Consider the following 20,669-nt stretch of genomic DNA (forward strand, 5'->3'; position numbering starts at 1 on the left):
GCCTGGCAAAAAGGCTGCATCTACACGCGCTTTCATAAAAAAAAATACAGATGTGGGGCCACCACTGAAAAGTCCCTTCCACAGGCACCAGCACTACACCCTTTGTCCTGTACAGGGACAACTGCCAGCCTAGTCTCATCCCCTGGCCTTAAGGAACCTGCTCTTCGAAAAGGTCTCCTCTGTACATCCCATGGGTGTTTCATTCCCTACTGCTAGCCACAGACCACGGAAGTAGGAAAATATCAGAGTAACGCAGAGTCTGAACATCTGGTTTAAAAAAATGCAAACTCTGAAAAAAGAACACTGGCCATGACCCTCAATGAATGTAGATACGGGAGCCACCCCCTCCTTGCAGCTCTATGGTGAAAGTCCTATGTACCCTGCGCTGGCAATCAGAGCAGCGATATAATACAGAAAACCCTCCCCCATTAAAAACTGTATTAAAAAGGGGGGAAAGTTACAATTGGCCATGCATACTCTAGGCGTGTGGCTCCCAGAGGGTTGACAGCGGGTCAAGGTGGCCCTCTACTGTGAAGGGGGGGGCAAGGAACATGGAGAAGCTTCTCTTCCTTGCTGCCCCATGGCCAAAGTGACTGATAACGTACCTTTTGATCTGCTCCTCTATCTGCTTGACGAGAAGGGACTCGCCCCCATTCAGCCCAGCAGGTCCCGGCGCAGGCCCAGTCCCCAGGCCGCTGGGCTCAGCGGCACCGTTCAGTTCCATGGAGCAGCGGCCGAGCAGAGAGCGGACTCGCTTGGATCGCATGTCTAGGATGGTGTCCGTGTAGCCCACTTCCTCCAGGTACCTGGGGAGGCCGATCAAAAGGGGCCTTCAGTATAGGGCTGAGCAACTTGGCAGGCCCCGGGACAAGCCTGCCTTAGAGGGAGGCTGCCAACAGGGCAGAGCCTCTTTGCTCACCCCCAGGAGCTCAGTTCCTACTCACTGGCGGAGGAGTTGGCGCCCTTCCTTCCACATGAACTGGTTGCTCTCCAAGGAGATCGGTTCCGCTGGCCCGTTGGAGACTAGGGGCGAAAGGAGGAAAGCTTTCCATCAGCAGCTGGCAAGGAAACTACAGGCATACCTCATGTTACTTTTGCTTCATGTTACGTTCTTTCAGGTTAACGTCCCGCAGCGACCCGGAAGTTCCGGAAAAGGTTACTTCCGGGTTTCGCTGCTCGCGCATGCGCAGAAGCACAAAATGACATCACGCGCATGTGCAGAAGCGGCAAATTGCAACCCGCGCGTGCGCAGACGTGCCGCTGTGGGTTGCGCTCTTTGCATGTTGCGAACGGGCCTCTGCAGTATGTTCTCAGCCTTGCAAATAGCAAGGCCAGAATTTGCTATTTAAAAACCCAGAAAAACTCAAACCATATGGACAGCCTAGAGCGGGACTAGGAAAGTCTTCCAGCGGTCAAGGAGAGCAAATTTCCCCTCCTCTTCCAGGTTCTCTGATCTTTTGGCCCATTCAGGCCAGCTCTGTCTCCTCTGACTGCCACTAGGACAGCTCCAGGGCCTCAGGAAGGTTTTTCTCTCCCAGATTTGCTATGCCTTTTAAACAATAACTATTTTCCTCCTTCCAATCCCTTTGTCATTTTGTGCAGTGTCTTTTCAACTGAAAGCCTGAAGACAGGGATTGTCTCGTATTCTTAACTGATCTGAAGGCCACTGTAGGAATATCTTTGGCTAGAGAGATGGTTAACAAAATGCTTTAATTAAATTATTTATTGATAGCTTTTCCTGTGCACACAAAGCACAGAGTCTGGGAGTGAACTTCAGTATGCAAAGCCAAGCCTGAGCTTTGCCACTGAGCTAGAGCCTCTTCCCTGAATCTACCCTCCTGCCCTTTTCCTCCTTCCCCTCAACGCAAAAGGGAGTCTATTGCTAACGAAGCACCAGCCTCAACATTTATTTAAATACTTATGGGCTGCCCTTCCATTTGTTTTGGCACCTGTGGCAACTTCCAGACAGCAAACAAACAATGGAAGAAATCCAAGCTCCAAAAGTTGGAAGAGTAAGATTTCACTGGACATAGCCTGGAATGTCTGGAAGGTGAGGGAGTCTGTGCAAGATACTACTTAAGTAGGAATGCCCAGCTCTCATTCACCAGCCGCCTGAACCTAAAAGAGCAGTGGACACATCAGAAGACAACTGCAGCAGCAGGTTTCTGGATGTCTCTCATTGTGAGAGGATGTCATTGCCATTCCAGGGGAACAACAGTGGAAGCACCTGTTTAGGCCCTGGCAGGTGGCTCAGCAAAGGATAAAGGAACATCACAGGTGCAAGTGAGCAGATGCCCAGATACCCGAGGGTGGGGCGGGGAGCACAATACCTGGTTCTGACATATCTGCTTTCTTTTCCCCCTGGTTCAGTTCAGTGCCAAATTTCAGCTTGTGGTACTTTGACCTGGAAGAAGCAGAAGAAACCTTAGGAGCAAAACACAGGGAGCAAATGAGCATGTGTCATGTTCCTTACAGCAGATGATGGGTGCAGAATGCAACGGTGAGGCAACTGTCGCACAAGGATAACAGGAGCGGAAAGAAGAATCCAGACTGTCTCTCCCCACTGCACCATGAGGGAAACTCCACCCTCTCCCCAAATGAGAGACCAGCAGCGGCAGCAACCCAGAGGTGCCCACTCTGCCACCACAAGGGGGGCGCACTGGTGTGTGGCATGGCTCACCTCTCCTGCTTCAAAGCGTATTCCAGCATCTTTATCCTCCGTACAAGATCTGTCTTGAGGTTCTCTTGGCCCTTCCTTTCCCCCTGAAGAAAGGCCACTTGCGCCTGGAGGGTTAAGAACTGGAAGTCAGAGGCATTGAATTCTGACAGCACACAACAACCCCATTCCTGCCCAACCCAGGATTATGAGGGAATTATAGGCTAAAACCCAGGGGTAGGCAACCTAAGCCCCGTGGGCCGGATGCGGCCCAACTGCCTTCTCAATCCAGCCCACGGATGGTCCAGGAATCAGCGTGTTTTTACATGAGTAGAATGTGTCATTTTATTTAAAATGCATCTCTGGGTTATTTGTGGGGCATAGGAATTTGTTCATATTTTTTCTAAAATATAGTCCGGCCCACCACATGGTCTGAGGGATGGCGGACGGGCCCATGGCTGAAAAAGGTTGCTGACCCCTGCTAAAACCCATCTCAAAAAATATTAACAGAAGTACACAAACACACACACACACACACACACACACACACACACGACTTGATGTATGTAAATAAGTCTTCCCCTGATGCTGGGTTCCCTCGTCTCATTGGCTGAACTGCTCTGAGGTCACAGGATTAATAAATGTCATGGCAACAGCTTGAAGGGAACAGGAAAAGGCATCTGGTTACAAAGGGCCCATGAACAGGAGGGGCTGCATGCTGCAGGGAGGTCTGAGAAACAAAACAGATAAGGCGGCAAAAGAAAGGGGAGGGAAACCCTCTAGGGACAAGGGCTGTGTGTTGATAGTGCGAAGAGGGGCAGGATTTTATATGACAGCTCCCTTATTAAACCAAATCCCAATCCTCCCTTCATCCCCAACAGTGACCAAGTGGAAAAGACTGGGAACTAGGTGACTCCATCCTATTCCGTGTTTTCTCTCAGCAGGCCATGAATTCAAAATAATATGCAGAAGTCCTGCCCTTGCTGCCCTGTTTAACTGCTATAACAACTTTACAACATTGATGCGATAAGCTGCACATGGCTGCAAAAGCGACATGGTTTGTAAACTGCAGGAGACACACTCCCGGTACGATAAGCAGGTTTGATATTCTGTCTTAGCTGAACAGCAGCGGAATCTGTCATGAGAGGGTGGGAAAATTGTAAGGGGTTGCAAACTGGGGCATTTCACTGATACAAAGCCATGTCAAAGGCTCACTGACTTGCCTCCATCAGTACATGGATTGACAGCACCGCAGGAAAATCCAGCCACAACCTCACAGGTTTAACAAGTTCATGTTTACAGAGCGCTTTTGAAAAAGCTGGACTGCACTAAGTATGTAATTAAAAATGCAGCTGAAATTCCCAGGAGTTTGCTTCTGTACATATTGCTTGGACTGGGCAACTAGTTTCCACTACAGTAATAAGAACACTTCAAACGGGAGACAGGCAATGTGCTCTTTTCCAGAATTGAAGATGGCTTGAAAGGGAGATTCTCTTTAGTATTTCCATTTCTCTGCTGTTTTCCCAGCACTAGGACTTCAAGTGGGTTTGGTTGCTGCCCACAGTGCACACAACTCATCCCACTTTCCCTGCAGGTAAACAGATTTTGCAAGTTTTTGTATTGTTCCAAAAACTTGCAAAACCCGTTTGATGAGAGGTAGCAGCAAGACAGGAGGAGACCGTGTTCATCATGGGAAGCAAAAACAGTTCAATTCACTCAAGATCCATTTTTCATTCTCAGTCTCCATTTCTCAGGTGCGATATTAAGACTGTCAAATGTCCCCACTGGTAGGAAAGTCACATACTGACTTTAAACAGCTTCCCTTAACACAATTCCCAGCCACACGGAATCAGTTCTTGTTGAACAGATTATCTGAAATTTGCCCTTGACAGGATCAGCTGCGTGCACCCCAGGGAAGCTCACAAACGAGCAACAGTGGGTGGCTCTTGCCTTTGTCTCCAGCATTTACAAATCAGCTGTTTACTGCCTCTGAATACCATTTTAAGCTAATTATGGCTAGCCACCTAAATCTCTCTGTGAACATGCCTAATCTATCTTTAAAGCTGCCTATTATGATTACATCTCTATTCTGCCTTTCCTCCAAGGAGCTCAAGGTAGCATGTGTGGTTCTTCCCTCCTAGTTTTATCCTCACACCAATCCTGCAAAGTAGGTTAGGGTGAGCATCATAGCCAAGGGGGTATGTGCACTTGGATCCTGGCTGCTCGACGGTCAGCTGAATGTAATTTCATTTTGCAGAGTTTCAACATACTGCCGATTGGTTCTATTAGATGACCCCAAGTGCCAGTTTTTAAGAGTGAACAATTGCTTCCGATTTACGCTCCCTTATCATTCTGGTGGCAGATAACCATTCAGTTTTTAAGAAAACCAAACATGATTTGTGAGAGGCAGAGCTTCCCATGGGACGTGCACTGTGATTTCAGGTGCTGCCTGCTACCTCTGGTCAAACAGATTTTCAGCACAAAACAAACAGTGGTTCACCAGAGGAAAAAAGGAGGATGGGCACTTATACTATGAGCAGTAACTTCTGGCTACAGCCCTTTCAAAAGATAGCTAGGACCTAGGAGACCAAGGTTCAAATCCCCACTTGGCTCACTGGGTGGCCATGGCGCCAGTCACTACCTCTCAGCCTAACCTATCCTGCAGGGCAGTTGTGCAGATTAAATGAGGGAAAGAGAACCATATACAGCACCCTGAGCTTGTGGGATAAGAAGGCAGGATGTAAACAAAATAAATAAATAAGTAAGAGCACAATGTCCATCTCTTAACACAACCTCTGTTCAGCCCCCTGCTCTACCGCCTTTGCATCCATGCTAAAATACAATATGTTGTTCCATCTCCCTTTGTGCCAGTTACTATGGCAGTAGGGACAGCTGCTTCCCAACCACCTGGGAGCCATAGGTGTCAGCTTCCTCCTTCCTCTTCCCATACACTCCCCATTTGCTATGGAACAGGTGGCAGCAATATCCACCCACTCACCCCCCCACTCTGTCACCACAGAAAGTAGAGATGAAATCCTTTCACAGGCTTCCACTCACGGTTGGCAATACATCAGTTACTTTCAACCTTTTGCCTTTCGGAGGTAATGCAGATATATTGCCCAGGTCACTCATTTCTTTCCACATCCCTACAAGGGGAAGGGACCAACTATCCACCCCCTTTAGTACATCCAGCCTCAAACTTACTCAACACCCAAGACAACTTTAGAATAATGTGCCTCCCTGCTTTAATCAATTTCACCCATTTCACTATAAGCGGTTATTTGGACTGAGATTTGCCATCCACCTCCCTGTTCCCATTTCCTGTGCTAAATCTCTGGCAGCCAGATAACTCTGACCTGAAGTGATTAATACTCTCTAAACCCTAAACAATGAAGCAAGTTTCACGGAAATCAGTGGGGGATGCTACTGCTCTTGTGTTCTTTGAGACAAACAGAATTCTACACCATAATCATAAATTGCTTTGGGTTTGAGGGTTCGCTGACTCCATCCCCAGAGGCTCACTCTCCCTATACGTATCTTCCCCACTGACTATGCATCACTGGCGGTGGTTGAGACAGCACTGAACATATTCTCCCTGCTGCCCTCACCTAGTAGGATGTGTGTTTAAGTCCATAGTTCAGAAGGGAAGATCCTGCTTTGCATATGGAAAGTTCAATGCCTGGTGTTCCCAGGTAAGGCAGGGAGAGACCCCTGCTGGAAACCCTGTAGAACCACTGCCTGAGCTGGGTGCACCAATGGTCTGGCCTGGTATAAGTCCACTTCCTACATGCAAAAAAATCCACAACTAGCAGCTCCTAAACCCTCTTCTGTGGGAATCAGCCCACCATCGCAACATATGGCATCTCTAGAAGGGCGGCAAAATTGGGGGAGGGAGGCGGAATCCAGCCCCCTCAAATTTCCCTTTTTAACAGAGTACAGTAGGAGAAGCATCCTATCTGCATAGGGATATTCCTGTTGGAAGAATGGAAAGGAAGGCCTCAGGAGCCCAGGAAGCGGACACAGACCATCTAGCTCAGTACTGTCTGGGCAACCGACGACAGGAGTCCTTCTGGAATTACAGTCTCTCTTTCCCATTGATTTAAGCACATCTTCCGCCTTGGCATCCTGGGCCTTGAAGTGGAAGCAGCCGCCTTCCCCACCGAGTAGTACTTGAGAAGGTGTCCAGAGTGAGATTAGATGGAAAAGCTTACAATGAACACCTTCTGGAAGTAGGGGAAGTATCTCTTCCCCTCCCCGCCAAACCATAATTTTAACTGCTACATGAAAGGAGCCCAAAACACTCTTTGGGGTTTATCCCCAGGTCCACCTTCTATGGGAATAATCCCCACAGCCTTCCTGAGGGGCGCAGACCCTCCAAGTGTCCCTATTTCCAGGGACAGGCCTGGAATTACAAAAGCCGCCCCAGTTTCTGATTTGATCCCGTAACGTCCCATTTTTCATCTCTTTTCATGGGAGAAATGTTGGAGGGTATGGAGCTATGTGACCCCAGAGCCAAGGAGATAAGTAACTATGCAACCTTTAGAAGACATTTGAAGGCAGCTCTGTACAGGGAAGTCTTTAAATGTTCAGTGTTTTAATATATGTTGGGGCAAGCCGGTCGCATATTTATATATTTATCATATATAATGATGATGGGATGGGACGCCCCTGTTTTCAACGGAGAAATCTTGCAGGGCACTGGGGTGGCTGGGGGCGGTGTTGCCAGGCCCCCTTGCGGGGCTATGCAATGGGGGGTAAGAGTGCCTTCCTCTGGCAGGGACTCCCCCGTTTCGTGGCCGCAGCCGTGACCCCCGGAGCTTGGGGGGCGCCGCGCCTGCCCCCACCCCCGCCAGTCCCGTCGGCCACCATTTCCCACCAAGATGGCGACGGCAGTGGCAGGAGCGGCAGCGGCGGGAGGAGGAGGAAAGAAGAGGCGACCCCGCGGCTGTCCCCGCCGCCCCCGCGCCCTCGGCTCCCGGTAACCTCCGGCCCCTCTCACCTGCAGCTCGGCCCTCTCGGCCTCCCAGCGGCTCTTCTCGGCCTCGAAGCGCGCCCACTCGTGCTGGATGAAGTGCAGGATGCCCGGCAGGCTCAGCTCGCCGCGGCCGGGGCCGCCCTGAGAGGCCGCCGCCGCCGCCGTGCCTTGCTGAGGCGGCGGCGGAGGGGGCGGCTGAGGCGGCTGGTCTCCCGCCGCCGCGGCCAGCGCCTGCTGGTGCAGCTGCTGGGCCCGCGCCGCCACCCGCTCGGCCTCCATCGGGGATCCGGCCGGCTGCGGCTGAGGAGGCGGCGGCGACGGGGAGGAGGAGGAGGAGCACGACGACGAGGAGGAGGAGGAGGGCGGCGGCGGAGGAGGTGGTGGCGGCGGCGGCTGCTGCTGCTGCTGCCACATAGTGAGCCCGCCGCGCGCGGGGGGAGGGAGGAGGAGGGCGGGCGGCGGGAAGCGGGTCCCGGTCTGCGAGGGGAGGAGGCGGAGGAGGCGAGCGAGAGCGGGGGACAGAGAGGACGTGCGGGAGGGAGGAGCGGGGGCCACTTCCTGCCAAATAGGGAGCCGGCCAGGAAATGCGGCCTAGGTCGGCTCGGGAGGCGCTCGCGGCTACTACGCCGCAGAAGAGTGTGAAGCCGGAGGGAGAGAGAGAGAGAGAGAGAAAGGAGTGGAGGCGTTTCCATGGTGACTGGAGGGGTGGGCCGCATCCTCCCTCTCTCTCTGATCGCCGATGCCTCCTATTCCTGCTCCTCTCGCAGAATTGGGGGGGGGGTTGCCGTGGTAACCGGAGTAGGGTGGGGGGAGCGCGCGCCGCTCTATCCTTTCCTGCGCGCGCAGGCTGCTCCCCACCCTCGTGCAACGTCCGCGCGCAGGGCCCCGACTCTAACCGCCCGCCCGTTCGAAAGAGAGCGGGCGAAGTCACCATGGCAACGCGGCCTGCTACCTCGGGGCCTTCGGGAAAAGCCGCCCCCGAGCAGGGCGCCCACCGCCAGCACCTTAGCAACCGGCTGCCGTCATCCCTCCTCTTCCTCCTCCTCCTCCTCCTCGGGAGGATAGACAGGGTGGCAACATACACTCCCCCCCCTCCCCCCATGAAGTGAAATTTAATTTAAAAGGACGTGACAGATCTGAGTGGGATTGCATTGGGGGCACGCAGAAGCCTATTTGGGGTGCGGGGTGGGTGGGTGTGAAGGGTAAAGGAGAAGAGGGACGGTGTGGTGTAGTGGTTAGAGGACCCGGACTGTGGCATGGGAGACCAGGGTTCACTGGGAGAGGCCTGGCGACTGAGGGGGTGCCCCTCTCAGCCTACCTCGCAGGGGTCTTGTGAGGATGAAACGGGGAGGATGAGGGCTGTGAGTGCCGCCTTAAGCACCTTGGTGGAAAGTTGGGGTGCAGTTGCAATAGGTAAAGGGACCCCTGACCATTAGGTCCAGTCGTGGCCGACTCTGGGGTTATGGCGCTCATCTCGCTTTATTGGCCGAGGGAGCCGGCGTACAGCTTCCAGGTCATGTGGCCAGCAGGACTAAGCCACTTCTGGCGAACCAGAGCAGCGCACGGAAACGCCGTTTACCTTCCCGCCGGAGCGGTACCTATTTATCTACTTGCACTTTGACGTGCTTTTGAACTGCTAGGTGGGCAGGAGCAGGGACTGAGCAACGGGAGCTCACCCCGTCACGGGGATTCGAACCGGCGACCTTCTGATCAGCAAGTCCTAGGCTCTGTGGTTTAACCCACAGCGCCACCTGTGTGCAATAAATAAGCCATATAATAAATAAGCAGGTTGTTGCCAAGGAGTGAGGAAGGTGTGCAAGTTCAGCCAAGGTGTCCTCTCAGAAGGGCCTGTGGTCAGGGGTGGCTATTTCTGCTGTTGCCACTGTATTAAACGTCATCATCATTGCCATTTGTTATTGTTAACTTTTAAAGCAACATGCATGCGCACAGCGCTTTGCTGACTAAAAGAGGGCAGGGACATGCCCAAAGGTCTCCTGCTCCCTCAGTCTGAATTCATTGCATATTCCTGCCCCTTCCTCTCTGGTCTCCATTGCATTGTGACAACGATTACACTCGCCCCAAGCACCACCATAATGTAGCAACAGCTGTCCTTAAGAAGTGGTACTTTCGTTGAGATTCCTGCCTTGCAGGGGGTTGGGCTGGATGACCCTTGGGTTCCCTTCCAGCTCTGCAATTCTACGTGAATTGATGAGTGCTGCAAGTCCCGTTCCCTTCTTAAAGAATGGTTAGTCAAAAAGGCTACTGTCAAATAATCTTTAAAGTGCCTGTAAACCCTCCATGCTTTCCATGTTTGCTTTCAAAATGATAGATACCAGGGCTCAAGTGTGCCTGAACAACTCCCAGATGCCTGGGGGAGTAGGGTGTGATGACAGTCTGCACATACTCAGAGACATTATCTTCCTGCTTCCTCTGCCTGTCTTTCCATAGAAAACAGGAGCTGGGCTCAAGGCTTAGCTCAAACTGAGCCCAAGGAACAACTCCTGCAGTTGGGGGGGGGGTCCTATTATTCTGGGGACCCCACAATTTGCTAAGGGTGCAGCCTGATCTGAATTTCATAGGTGTGTGTCTTTTTAAAAATCCTTACTACACTCTTCCAGTACACTGGAATAGTACCTGAGCTTGATAAAATGGGGATGGGAAGGACCATGTTTGCTGCCCCTTGATTTCCTTGGAGGACATAAAATGGCAATTATTTACCAATGTGGAAGAAAGTGAAGGGGTATACTCTTGGGGTTAGCATTGGGCCAGTGACCAAATTTGTTCCCTGCACCCCATTCATTGAGAATCAAGCCTCCATCTGCACAGCATAGCAAGATGGTGATGAGTGTTAACTCTGCTATTATGGAAAAGAAACCTGATCTTTTTTGTTTGTGTTTTTTCTCCTCCTGAGTAAGCGGCCTTCCCCCAAAGGAAGCTTTCTTGTCCCAGCCCCCTGCCCCTCATTTGTCTACAGAGGGAGGAGGGTTACAGAGCAACGATTGTCCCTTTACAAACACAAGCCTTGATCCCTCCAGGGAAATGAGCAAGCTTGATCTAAATAAGATTAAATAAGGCAGCCCCTCCTGTTCTCCTGGCCCATCTGCCACGCCAGGAAGATTAGTGGGTTTAAAAATAAATAAAAAAGACATATGTTGAGGGGTTGCACTCATTAGCGCTACTCTTTTGTTGGCTTCCCTGCTGCTGGTGGTTAATGCCCAGCACGAGCCTTGATGCTTGCACACGCCTGAAAGCATGTTGGCATTTTCTGGTGGCGCTACCGTTCTCCAGGCGGCGCTGTTCCCAACACACCTCGCCATTTACCCTGCTTGCGAATTCTACTTCTGGCATTTTGCAGTTCTTTTGGAAGGGCTGCTTGCAGTTCATTGGCAAAGACTGGCTGTGGAATTCACCTGCCCTTATTGTGAGATCTGAATGTGTTCCATCTCGTGGCAGGTCACTTGAATCCATATATGAAGCCAGAGTCTAGATAAGCACTGCATGCTCTGGCCAGCAGAAACACTCCAAAGTCTCGGGCAAAGTCATTTCCCAACTCCCACTGGAGTTGCCAGGGTCTGAATCTCGGACTTCCAGAGCATGGGCTCTGCTGCTGAGTGATGGTCCCTCCATATTTTTAACAGCAGTTCATGGCCACTGAGCCTAATGGACAGGGGTGCCAACTTGAATAAAATATGAGAGGGCAGGTAAGCACCACTCTATAATTGATCACATCAACTTGGTGGGGGGGGGGGGTTCAGCCCCCTCAAATACTTTATTGGGCAGCTAGAAGTTGTCTCCTATGAATGGCTATGTTCTACCGTTGGAGGCAGTATGCTTCTGGAAACATCACAAGAGGAGAGTGCTTTTATTCTTGGGTCCTGCTTATGTGCTTCCGATAGGCATTTAGCTGGCATGTGTGAGAACAGAATGTTGGGCTATGATGGCCTGATTCAGTAGGCTCCTCTATTGTTACGTTTTTCTGGATATAATGGCTCCACAGGTTCCCCATCCTTCACTCAAGAACACTTCTTCTTTGTGCTGGTGGCACGCCAAAGTCTGGATTGCCTAGAGCGCTGCGTTCTGGGGCGCAACAGTGTGTGTGTGTGTGTGTGTGAGAGAGAGAGAGAGAGAGAGAGAGAGAGAGAAGAGCTAAACTAATTCAGTAATGAAAAGCTGCTGTGTACCCACAGAATTGGCTGCCCGTTGCTTCTCTGCATGAATTGTTGTTCTGAACTTGCCTCCTACCAAACATTTGTTGTTCTACGGTGCAGAAGAATTCTGTTTCAGCTATGCACCAGGTGCAATTGAATCATTGGTCATGCCTCGTAAGGAGGAACCACAGAATGACTTGCTCTCAGAACAGCCTGCCCTAAATGTGTCTCCATCTTGACATGCGCCCCAGTGCCATGACTCTTGCAGAAACAGAGAGGTGGGTTTTTCTGTGGGAAGACAGTAAGACCCTCTAACAGGAAATCATTTTAGGTAAAAAGTTTGCTTTTGGTCTCAGAAGTTTGGAGTAATCTATTTATTTAGTCGTTTAGTCGTGTCCGACTCTTTGTGACCCCATGGACCAGAGCACTATAGCTGATGGTAAAATGTATTTCCTAAATGTACCATCTTTTGATTATTTCTTCCCCCTGGTTTCCAGGTAAACTAAATTTGGATGGATGAATCTGGAACTGCGAGACTCTCTGTGGGCCAGAGACAAGAGCTCTTCCAAACTCGCCCTGCGCTCGCAAGATGCGCATCACCTTCTGCCAAGGTGTGCTTGCTGTTGCCATCGCCATAAACTTACTGATCCTTTTCTACATCTCGAGGCTGCAGCAGCGTGTCTTGCACCGCCACAGGGACCACCCGCACCCCAGTGCCCACCAGCCCCGTGGCCTGCTGAGGTCAGGCGTGACCGTCCTCATCAGGGAGTTTGAAGACTTTGAAAACTATGTCCCCGACGTGGTGCGTCTCTTTGTGAAGCACAAGCCCGAGCTGCCCATCGTGGTGGCGGCAGACCGATTGCCTTATCCTCCTATGGTTCTCCCTGGTGCTCCCAACATCCAGGTTGTCGTTCTCAAGCCATCCCCTGACCAGCCTGCCCACGTCTCCAGGCCCGAGACCTACGTGAAGACGGAATACGTGGCGCTGGTGCCAGATGGGGTGAGGGTGGATTCCGCATCCCAGCTGGAGCGAATGCTGGAGGAGTTCAAGGCCAGCCAAGCTCAGGTGCAGATGGTGGCAGCTCCAGTGCAGTCGCTAGCTCCCCTCCAGTGCCTGAACCTCAAGGTGAACCTTAAAGAATGGACGGCCGACTACACAGCAGCTCCGCCTTCCTCCAAGGTGTGTGTGGCCTTGAAAGGCGAGGCCGTCGTCCTCCTGCGCACCAGGGACCTCTTCAACCTCTCCATGCCCCTGGCCAAGCCCTTGCTGACTTCCCTCTTCATCCAGGCCTCCCTGCGGGGATGGGCCGTCCGCCTGCTCGACGTTTCCTTCTCGGCGCTCCACCAACCTCTGCTCACCTCCTCCCACAACCAGTGGAAAGCCGACAACCTGGCCAAGGCCAACCGCCTGCAGCTCTTCCGCGACTTTGGCATCAAGCGGGTGGTCCTGGAGGACGGCAAGGAGCAGTGGTTTGGCTGCGGCAAGGAGACGCCCCGCTGCTTCGGCACCATCCGCGATGACACGCCGGAATACCTCTACCAGAACCGGTGGACGCCGCCTTGCTGCCTCCGAGCCCTGAGGGAGACGGCCAAGTACGTCATCGGCATCCTGGAGGCGTCCGGAGTGCGCTACTGGCTGGAAGGGGGGACGCTCCTGGGAGCCGCCCGCCACCAAGACATCATCCCATGGGATTACGACGTGGATCTGGGCGTCTACCTGGAAGACATCCCCAACTGCGAGCTGCTCCGGAGTGCCGATTCCGGCTCCATCGTGGACGAGAAGGGCTTTGTCTGGGAGAAAGCCATCGAGGGGGACTTCTACCGGGTGCAGTACAGCGAGCGCAACCACTTGCACGTCGACCTGTGGCCCTTCTACCCCAAGAACGGCGTGATGACCAAGGACACGTGGATGGACCACCGGCAGGACATTGAGTTCCCGGAGCATTTCCTGAAGCCCTTGGTCCCCATCCCGTTTGCCGGCTTCCTGGCTATGGCGCCCAATGATTACTGGAGCTTCCTGGAGCTGAAGTTTGGAGAAGGGGTGATTGAAAACCCAGAATATCCAAACCCAGCTGTAAAGAGCATGGAGAAGGGAAAGTGAAAGAGCCCTCGTGAAGGCCCAAGCCTTAAAAGGAGAGGTTCTCAAGTATCTCAGAGCTGAGAGCTTTCCTTCCTTGAACTCTTGATGCCATGCAAATGATTATGCAGTCAGGTGATTTACCTGCCCGTTACAGGTACCTCGGTGTCTTGTCCATACTGGAGGAGATGTTTGCAACAGTGAATTGTTTCACGGTAGCAGCACTGAATGTACATTCTGCCTTTCTGGATCAGATCAAAGGCCCATCTAGCCCAGCATTCTGTTTCTGATGGCAGCCAGACAGGTGCGTCTGGGAAGGTCACAGTCAGGGCATGAAGGTAATGGCTCTTTGCTGTTGTTGGTTCCCAGCAGCAGAAGTAGACTACCTTGGTGGTTGAAGGTTTCATTTTGCTGATCCATAGCAAACAGAACCCTTTGAAAACAGAAAGGCTAGGGAGGACCATTGTTGCAGTGAGTTGCAGCGTTGCCTTTCAAAGTACAAGGGTCTCTTACGTCACCCCAGGAAGAAAAATCCCCCCCCCCCCCCGCTGTCGACAGCTGGTTGTTTCAGCAGGAGTCACGCAACAGAGCAAGCAGCTGCAGTGGCTTTCACAAAGCAGTCATTTTCCAGAGAGGTAGCTGTGTTAGACTGTTGCTGCAAAAAAAATCAGTGAGTCTTGTGGCACCTCAAGGACTAGAAAATTCAGTGTGGTCAGTTATTTTGTGACTGAAAGACGAGACTGCTTAGGATTCAGCGTCCCGCTTCCTCAAAACTGTCCAGGAAGAATTTGATAAGGAGATCATACCGCCAGCCAAATAAGGAAAGCATTAGAAGCAGGTTCTACAGGAGAGAGGCAGATGCTGAGAATCGGACAGGCAGCTCCTATGCGTACAGTGGTACCTCGGGTTACAGACGCTTCAGGTCACAGACGCTTCAGGTTCCAGACTCCACTAACCCAGAAATAGTACCTCGGGTTAAGAACTTTGCTTCAGGATGAGAACAGAAATCGCGGCGGGAGCGGGAGGCCCCATTAGCTAAAGTGGTACCTCAGGTTAAGAACAGTTTCAGGTTAAGAACGGACCTCTGGAACAAATTAAGTTCTTAACCCGAGGTACCACTGTATATGAAGAGCCCTGCATCCTATTTGTACCACAGTGGCCAAGGCCATCAAGATCCCTCTGGGAAGCAGGCAGAAAGTAGGTAGAAAATAAATGGCCAGGGCTTCAGTAAGGGAAAAGAATTAGCACTGCTGGTGTGGTACACCCTTTGAAGTCAGACAGAAAGCATTCACAGAGTCATGAATTGCAAATTCTAAATCCTCATATTCTGCCCATTTACTGGTAGATTGGAATGCAGGAAGCGCCTGTCTCACTGCAGCTGCTGCTCCTCACTGAAGCTAGGCTGGCTGTAGCACGAGGGGCTCAGGTTTTGAGGGGGACCAGTAGATCACACTGTTTTGAATGCTCAAGTGAAGTCAGCGGGGCATACCCCAAAGGAGGTAAGCTGAGGATTGCAGCCGCGCTCTGGCAGCCTTCTTGCAGAGATGCCATTGGTGCAAATCCAGCAAGGAGACAACTGCAGCATAGATGCGAGGATCTTGCCTTGTAGAATTCAGAACGGGGGCGGGGGGGCATCCCTCTTACCACTGCTTGGTTCTGCTGCTGCAAACTGATATTAATTGGATTTTATCTAACATACGTTTAAACCGCCTTGAAGAGGAAAAGCCACCTCAGAGCAGCTTATAAAACAGAACACAGCAAAACATACTTAATAATAATAATAATTTATTATTTATACCCTGCCCATCTGGCTGAGTTTCCCCAGGCACTCTGGGCGGCTCCCAATCGAGTGTTAAAAACAAAACAGCATTAAATATTAAAAACTTCCCTAAACAGGGCTGCCTTCAGATGTCTTTTAAAAATAGGATACCTGCTTCTTTCCTTGACACAGGATGGGAGGGCGTTCCACAGGACGGGCGCCACTACCAAGAAGGCCCTTTGTCTGGTTCCCTGTAACCTCACTTCTCGCAGTGAGGGAACCGCCAGAAGGCCATCGGCGCTGGATCTCAGTGTCTGGGCTGAACGATGGGGGTAGAGACGTTTCTTCAGATATACTGGACCGAGGCCGTTTAGGGCTTTAAAGGTCAGCACCAACACTTTGAATTGTGCTCGTAAATGTACTGGGAGCCAATGCAGATCTCTCAGGACCGGTGTTATATGGTCCCGGTGGCCACTCCCAGTCACCAGTCTAGCTGCCACATTCTGGATTAATTGCAGTTTCCGGGTCACCTTCAAAGGTAGCCCCACGTAGAGCACATTGCAGTAGTCCAAGCGGGAGAGAACCAGAGCATGCACCACTCTGGTGAGACAGTCTGCAGGTAGGTAGGGTCTTAGCTTGCGTACCAGATGGAGCTGATAAATAGCTGCCCTGGATACAGAATTGACCTTCGCCTCCATGGACAGCTGTGAGTCCAAAATGACTCCCAGGCTGCGCACCTGGTCCTTCAGGGGCACAGTTACCCCATTCAGGACCAGGGAGTCCCCCACACCCACCCGCCCCCTGTCCCCCAAAACAGTCCTTCTGTCTTGTCAGGATTCAACCTCAATCTGTTAGCCACCATCCATCCTCCAACCGCCTCCAGGCACTCACAGGACCTTCACCGCCTTCACTGGTTCCGATTTGAAAGAGGTAGAGCTGGGTATCATCTGCATACTGATAAACACCCAGCCCAAACCCCCTGATGCGCTCTCCTAGTGGCTTCATATAGATATTAAAAAGCATGGGGGAGTGGACAGAACCCTGAGGCACCCCACAAGTGAGAGCCCAGGGGTCTGAACACACTCCCCCAACACCACTTTCTGGACACGGCCCAGGAGAAAGGAGCGGAACCACTGTAATAAATAAAACCAGCAATGCACTATAAAATACCGGCCTCCAAATGTTAAAATCTGACGACAAGATATGGCTAAAGCCTTCCGTCCACCAAGCACCCCTCAAGAGAAGGCCAAGGAAATGGGGATGGGCCGTGGCCTAATGGGAGAGCAGTTGCCTTGCATGCAGAAGGTGTCAGGTTCAATCCCCAAGGGGATTCAGACCCCTGCCTGAAACCCAGAAGACCCGATGCTGCCAGTCAGTGTAGACAAGGCTGAGCTACATGGACCAGTCGTCTGATAAGGCACCTTTGTTATGTTCCTAGGTGCATCTTCGGAGCTTTCTAAAAGGCCTCTGGTGATGGGGTTTGTCAGGCCTCCAATGGTGGCCAGATATTCTAGAGACAAGGGGCCGTTGCAAAGACATAAAGGCAACTCTCCATTTATGTGGGGGTTACATTCTGAGGCATCACGCCTTTAATAAGTGAAATCACATATACCGTATTCTTTGCTCTAGAGGACGCACTTTTCCCCCTCCAAAAATGAAGGGGAAATGTGTGTGCGTCCTATGGAGCGAATGCAGGCTTTCGCTGAAGCCTGGAGAGCAAGAGGGGTCAGGGGTCGGTGTACACCGACCCCTCTTGCTCTCCAGGCTTCAGGCAGCTATCTGCAAGCCTTCTGAGCACAGCGGAAATTCCCATGGGCTCCGAAGGCTTGCGGATAGCAGCCTGTTCTGGGGGCTGGGGTGGGGGGAAGCTCAGGCTTACCCCGTCCCCAGCCCCGCAAGCTCTGGGAGCGGCGGCGAGGTTGCGCGCAATCTTGCCGTCGCTCCTGGACCTGTTCGGGGGGGGGCGGAATAAAAAAAAAATTCTTTATCCCCCCCCCAAAAAAACTAGGTGCGCCCTATGGTCCGGTGCGCCCTATGGAGCGAAAAATACGATATTTGAAACACGCTGAAAAAGCCTGCAAGTACGCCTTCTTGCCCCTTTCCACTATACTTTTGTGGCGTTTTCAGGTCAATTCTGCGTTCAGCGCGTATATGTGATCGCACATATATTGAGCGTGCATAAATGGGGGGGTGCCTGTATACCCTTGCCTGGCAGGGTGGGTGGTGGCAGAGTTGCAACCCACCCACTCCCATAGGAAATAGACTCATTCTGCTGTCATTTGTGCAGACACCTCACTTCCCCTCGCTGAAAGTCGTTGACAGGGCTGGGGTGGGTGGGAGCTGGGTGTTGAATAAATTTTGCCTCGGGGATGCATTTTATGATTGCAGTGTTATTAAATTTTTTAAAAGAAAGAAAAAGAAAAACCTTGCGCCACTTGTGTTTAACTTGGCAATGCTTCTGTTGGTTTGCTGCTTATATTTAACAGCATTGTAAAAAGTAAAAAAATATTAACCCTCCTCAGGGGTTGTTGGATTAAGCCAAAGAAAATACCAGAAATGTAGGAATACTCTAAAGGAAGGAGAAATAACATAAAGAGTCCCATTGTGTTTTTGCTTTTGTTCCAGCCCACTTGAACTGCCTGGGGAGGGTGGCTAGCGGTTTTGAAGGTGGTCAGGTAATAATAATAATAATAATAATAATAATAATAATAATAATAATAATTTATTATTTGTACCCCTCCCATCTGGCTGGGTTTCCTCAGCCACTCTGGGCGGCTTCCATAGAGACAAAAAATACACTAAAATGTCACACATTAAAAACTTCCCTGAACAGGGCAGCCTTAAGATGTCTTCTGAATGTCAGGTAGTTGTTTATCTCCTTGATATCAGACAGGAGGGCGTTCCACAGGGCGGGCGCCACTACCGATAAGGCCCTCTCTGCCCCACCTGCCCACGTGACCCCAGCCCACTCTTCCACAGCATAGTCATAGCAATCGTGGGCTTGTCTGGGGCCACGCAGCGTCTGTGGCAGGTGTCTCACTTAGTACGGGTGCAAAGCTGCCTGTTTCTTTCTCCCTCTCCGGCTGTGTGCTAGTGTACCAAAAGTTTTCATGCAGACAATGGTCACCTTGTTTCACCTCCCTGCAAGCAGTTTCCTTATAGCCGTGAATGCATCGTCACAAGCACAATTTACAAGTTCACATGCACAGCTTGGCAGCCTTCAATCTCCAGGGTCACTTGAGGAGAGGCTTTGTAGCTAATTGCAGACCTTCGGCATGAAAGCAAGAGCCCGTATCCTGACTGCCCCGAAGATGAAAGAGCCAGTCTTCAGATTTTCAAACTCACTTTCAACCCGAACCCACGGCACCCAGATTTAATTCTTAAAATGCCTCTGCCCCTCTTTATGTCCTCTGTTTCTCTTCCACCTTTTCCCTAAACAACACTGAGGATTGGGGTTGAAAGGGTAGAAACATAGAATTGTAGAGCGGGAAGACCCCGAGAATCATCTAGGCCAGGGGTCAGCAAACTTTTTCAGCAGGGGGCCTGTCCACTGTCCCTCAGACATTATGGGGGGCCGGACTATATTTTGAAAAAATAAAACCACGAACGAATACCTATGCCCCACAAATAACCCAGAGATGCATTTTAAATAAAAGGACACATTCTACTCATGTAAAAACGTTCTGATTCTCAGACCATCTGCGGGCCGGATTTAGAAGGCGATTGAGCCAGATCCGGCCCCCAGGCCTTAGTTTGCCTACCCATGATCTGGGCCAACCCCTGCATTGCAAGAATCACAGTGACGGGCATCTATCAGCCCAACCAACCTCTGCTTTAAAACCTCCAAGGAAGGAGAGTCCATCACTTCTTGTGGGAGTCTGTTGTACTGTCGAACAGCTCTGTCAGAAAGTTCTTCCAGATGCTTAGTTGAAATCTCCTTTCGTGTAACTTGAATTCAGAAGGGGAACAGAGAACTCCAATGTAGAATTATTACCTGCCCCAAACTAGATTTCCCGGGATATCTTGGATGAAGGGCCATGGCAGTGAAACTATTATAGACCCAGTTTATGGTATTGACAATCCTGCGCTTTCAAATTTTCTTTTTGCACACGTTTGGGTGTCGGTAATTCTGGCATCACGAGGCTCTAATGCCTTGTGGGCCTTTGGTTTATTCATGTTAATGATGCTTGCCTAATGTTCTTCAGAAAATGGAAGAGATATTTTGAAATTAAATGTCCCCTGTAGACAACATAGAGGTTCCCCCACCCCCTTCACATCACAGACGCAGGAAATACAAAAGCGGATGTCTGCTTTCCAGGACCTGAGATTTCAGCTGATAATCTGGTCTCCCAATTACTGCCGCCTCTGAAGTTTACCCTCTCCCAATAATCCTAGAGTTGTGGGGTTTTTTTTTTAAATCCTGGCTCCTGCCTGTGGCCTTTAATACAGAGGCAGGTTGTTGTTGTTGTTTAGTTGTGTCCTACTCTTCGTGACCCCCTGGGCCAGAGCACGCCAGGCACTCCTGTCTTCCACTGCCTCCCGCAGTTTGGTCAAACTCATGCTGGTAGCTTTGAGAACCATCTCGTCCTCTGTCGTCCCCTTCTCCTTGTGCCCTCCATCTTTCCCAGCATCAGGGTCTTTTCCAAGAAGTCTTCTCTTCTCATGAGGTGGCCAAAGTATTGGAGCCTCAGCTTCAGGATCTGTCCTTCCAGTGAGCACTCAGGGCTGATTTCCTTCAGAATGGATAGGTCTGATCTTCTTGCAGTCCATGGGCAGGTTACGTTTCAGCAAATGTATCTGTGGCTTGCATTTATCACATAAATTGTGTACAGAGAAGATGGAAGGCAGCAGTAAGGAAAGAAACAAGCCGGCGAGAAAGGAAACATCATTGCTGTTGCAGGAAACAGACGGATCTGGAAAGGAAGTGGGTTTTCCCTGAGCTGGAAGTGAAAATGGGCAGGGAGGGCCGCAGTTCCTTTCCATTCAAGGACTTGGTGCATGCAAGAGATTTCTACAAACGCAATCTGGGATCTAATCCTTAGCTAAACATCACA

General features: G+C 51.1%; 2 protein-coding genes across 6 annotated transcripts in view; one reads left to right on the forward strand and one right to left on the reverse strand.

The window, feature by feature from the left end:
• Positions 1-8,045, reverse strand: part of STRN4 (striatin 4) — a gene marked incomplete at its 5' end in the record, with an annotated part of 188,023 nt that extends 179,978 nt beyond the window's left edge. For all 3 annotated transcript variants that reach the window (XM_081018693.1, XM_081018691.1, XM_081018692.1), the window contains 5 exons: positions 606-806; positions 945-1,023; positions 2,331-2,404; positions 2,681-2,784; positions 7,656-8,045. In XM_081018693.1, coding sequence (XP_080874819.1) covers positions 606-806; positions 945-1,023; positions 2,331-2,404; positions 2,681-2,784; positions 7,656-8,045 — 848 coding nt within the window. The remainder of the gene's footprint in view (positions 1-605; positions 807-944; positions 1,024-2,330; positions 2,405-2,680; positions 2,785-7,655) is intronic.
• On the forward strand, positions 7,499-15,297 carry FKRP (fukutin related protein). Of its 3 annotated transcripts, none has more exons than XM_081018973.1 (2): positions 7,499-7,634; positions 12,277-15,297. In XM_081018973.1, exon 2 carries the CDS (start codon positions 12,369-12,371, stop codon positions 13,878-13,880), a length of 1,512 nt encoding a protein of 503 aa, XP_080875099.1. In that variant the 5' UTR covers positions 7,499-7,634; positions 12,277-12,368; the 3' UTR covers positions 13,881-15,297. The 3 variants fall into 3 exon arrangements, with proteins under 3 accessions (XP_080875099.1, XP_080875100.1, XP_080875101.1); XM_081018974.1 differs by lacking the exon at positions 7,499-7,634 and adding an exon at positions 7,948-8,046; XM_081018975.1 differs by lacking the exon at positions 7,499-7,634 and adding an exon at positions 8,055-8,324.
• The last annotated feature ends 5,372 nt before the right edge of the window (positions 15,298-20,669 follow it).

Source organism: Podarcis pityusensis (assembly GCF_964106645.2).
Source record: "Podarcis pityusensis genome assembly, chromosome: 8".
Classification (NCBI taxonomy): domain Eukaryota; kingdom Metazoa; phylum Chordata; class Lepidosauria; order Squamata; family Lacertidae; genus Podarcis; species Podarcis pityusensis.

Excerpts from the sequence above, each read along its gene's own strand:
- FKRP (XM_081018973.1), top strand. The coding sequence starts at position 12,369 with ATGCGCATCACCTTCTGCCAAGGTGTGCTTGCTGTTGCCATCGCCATA.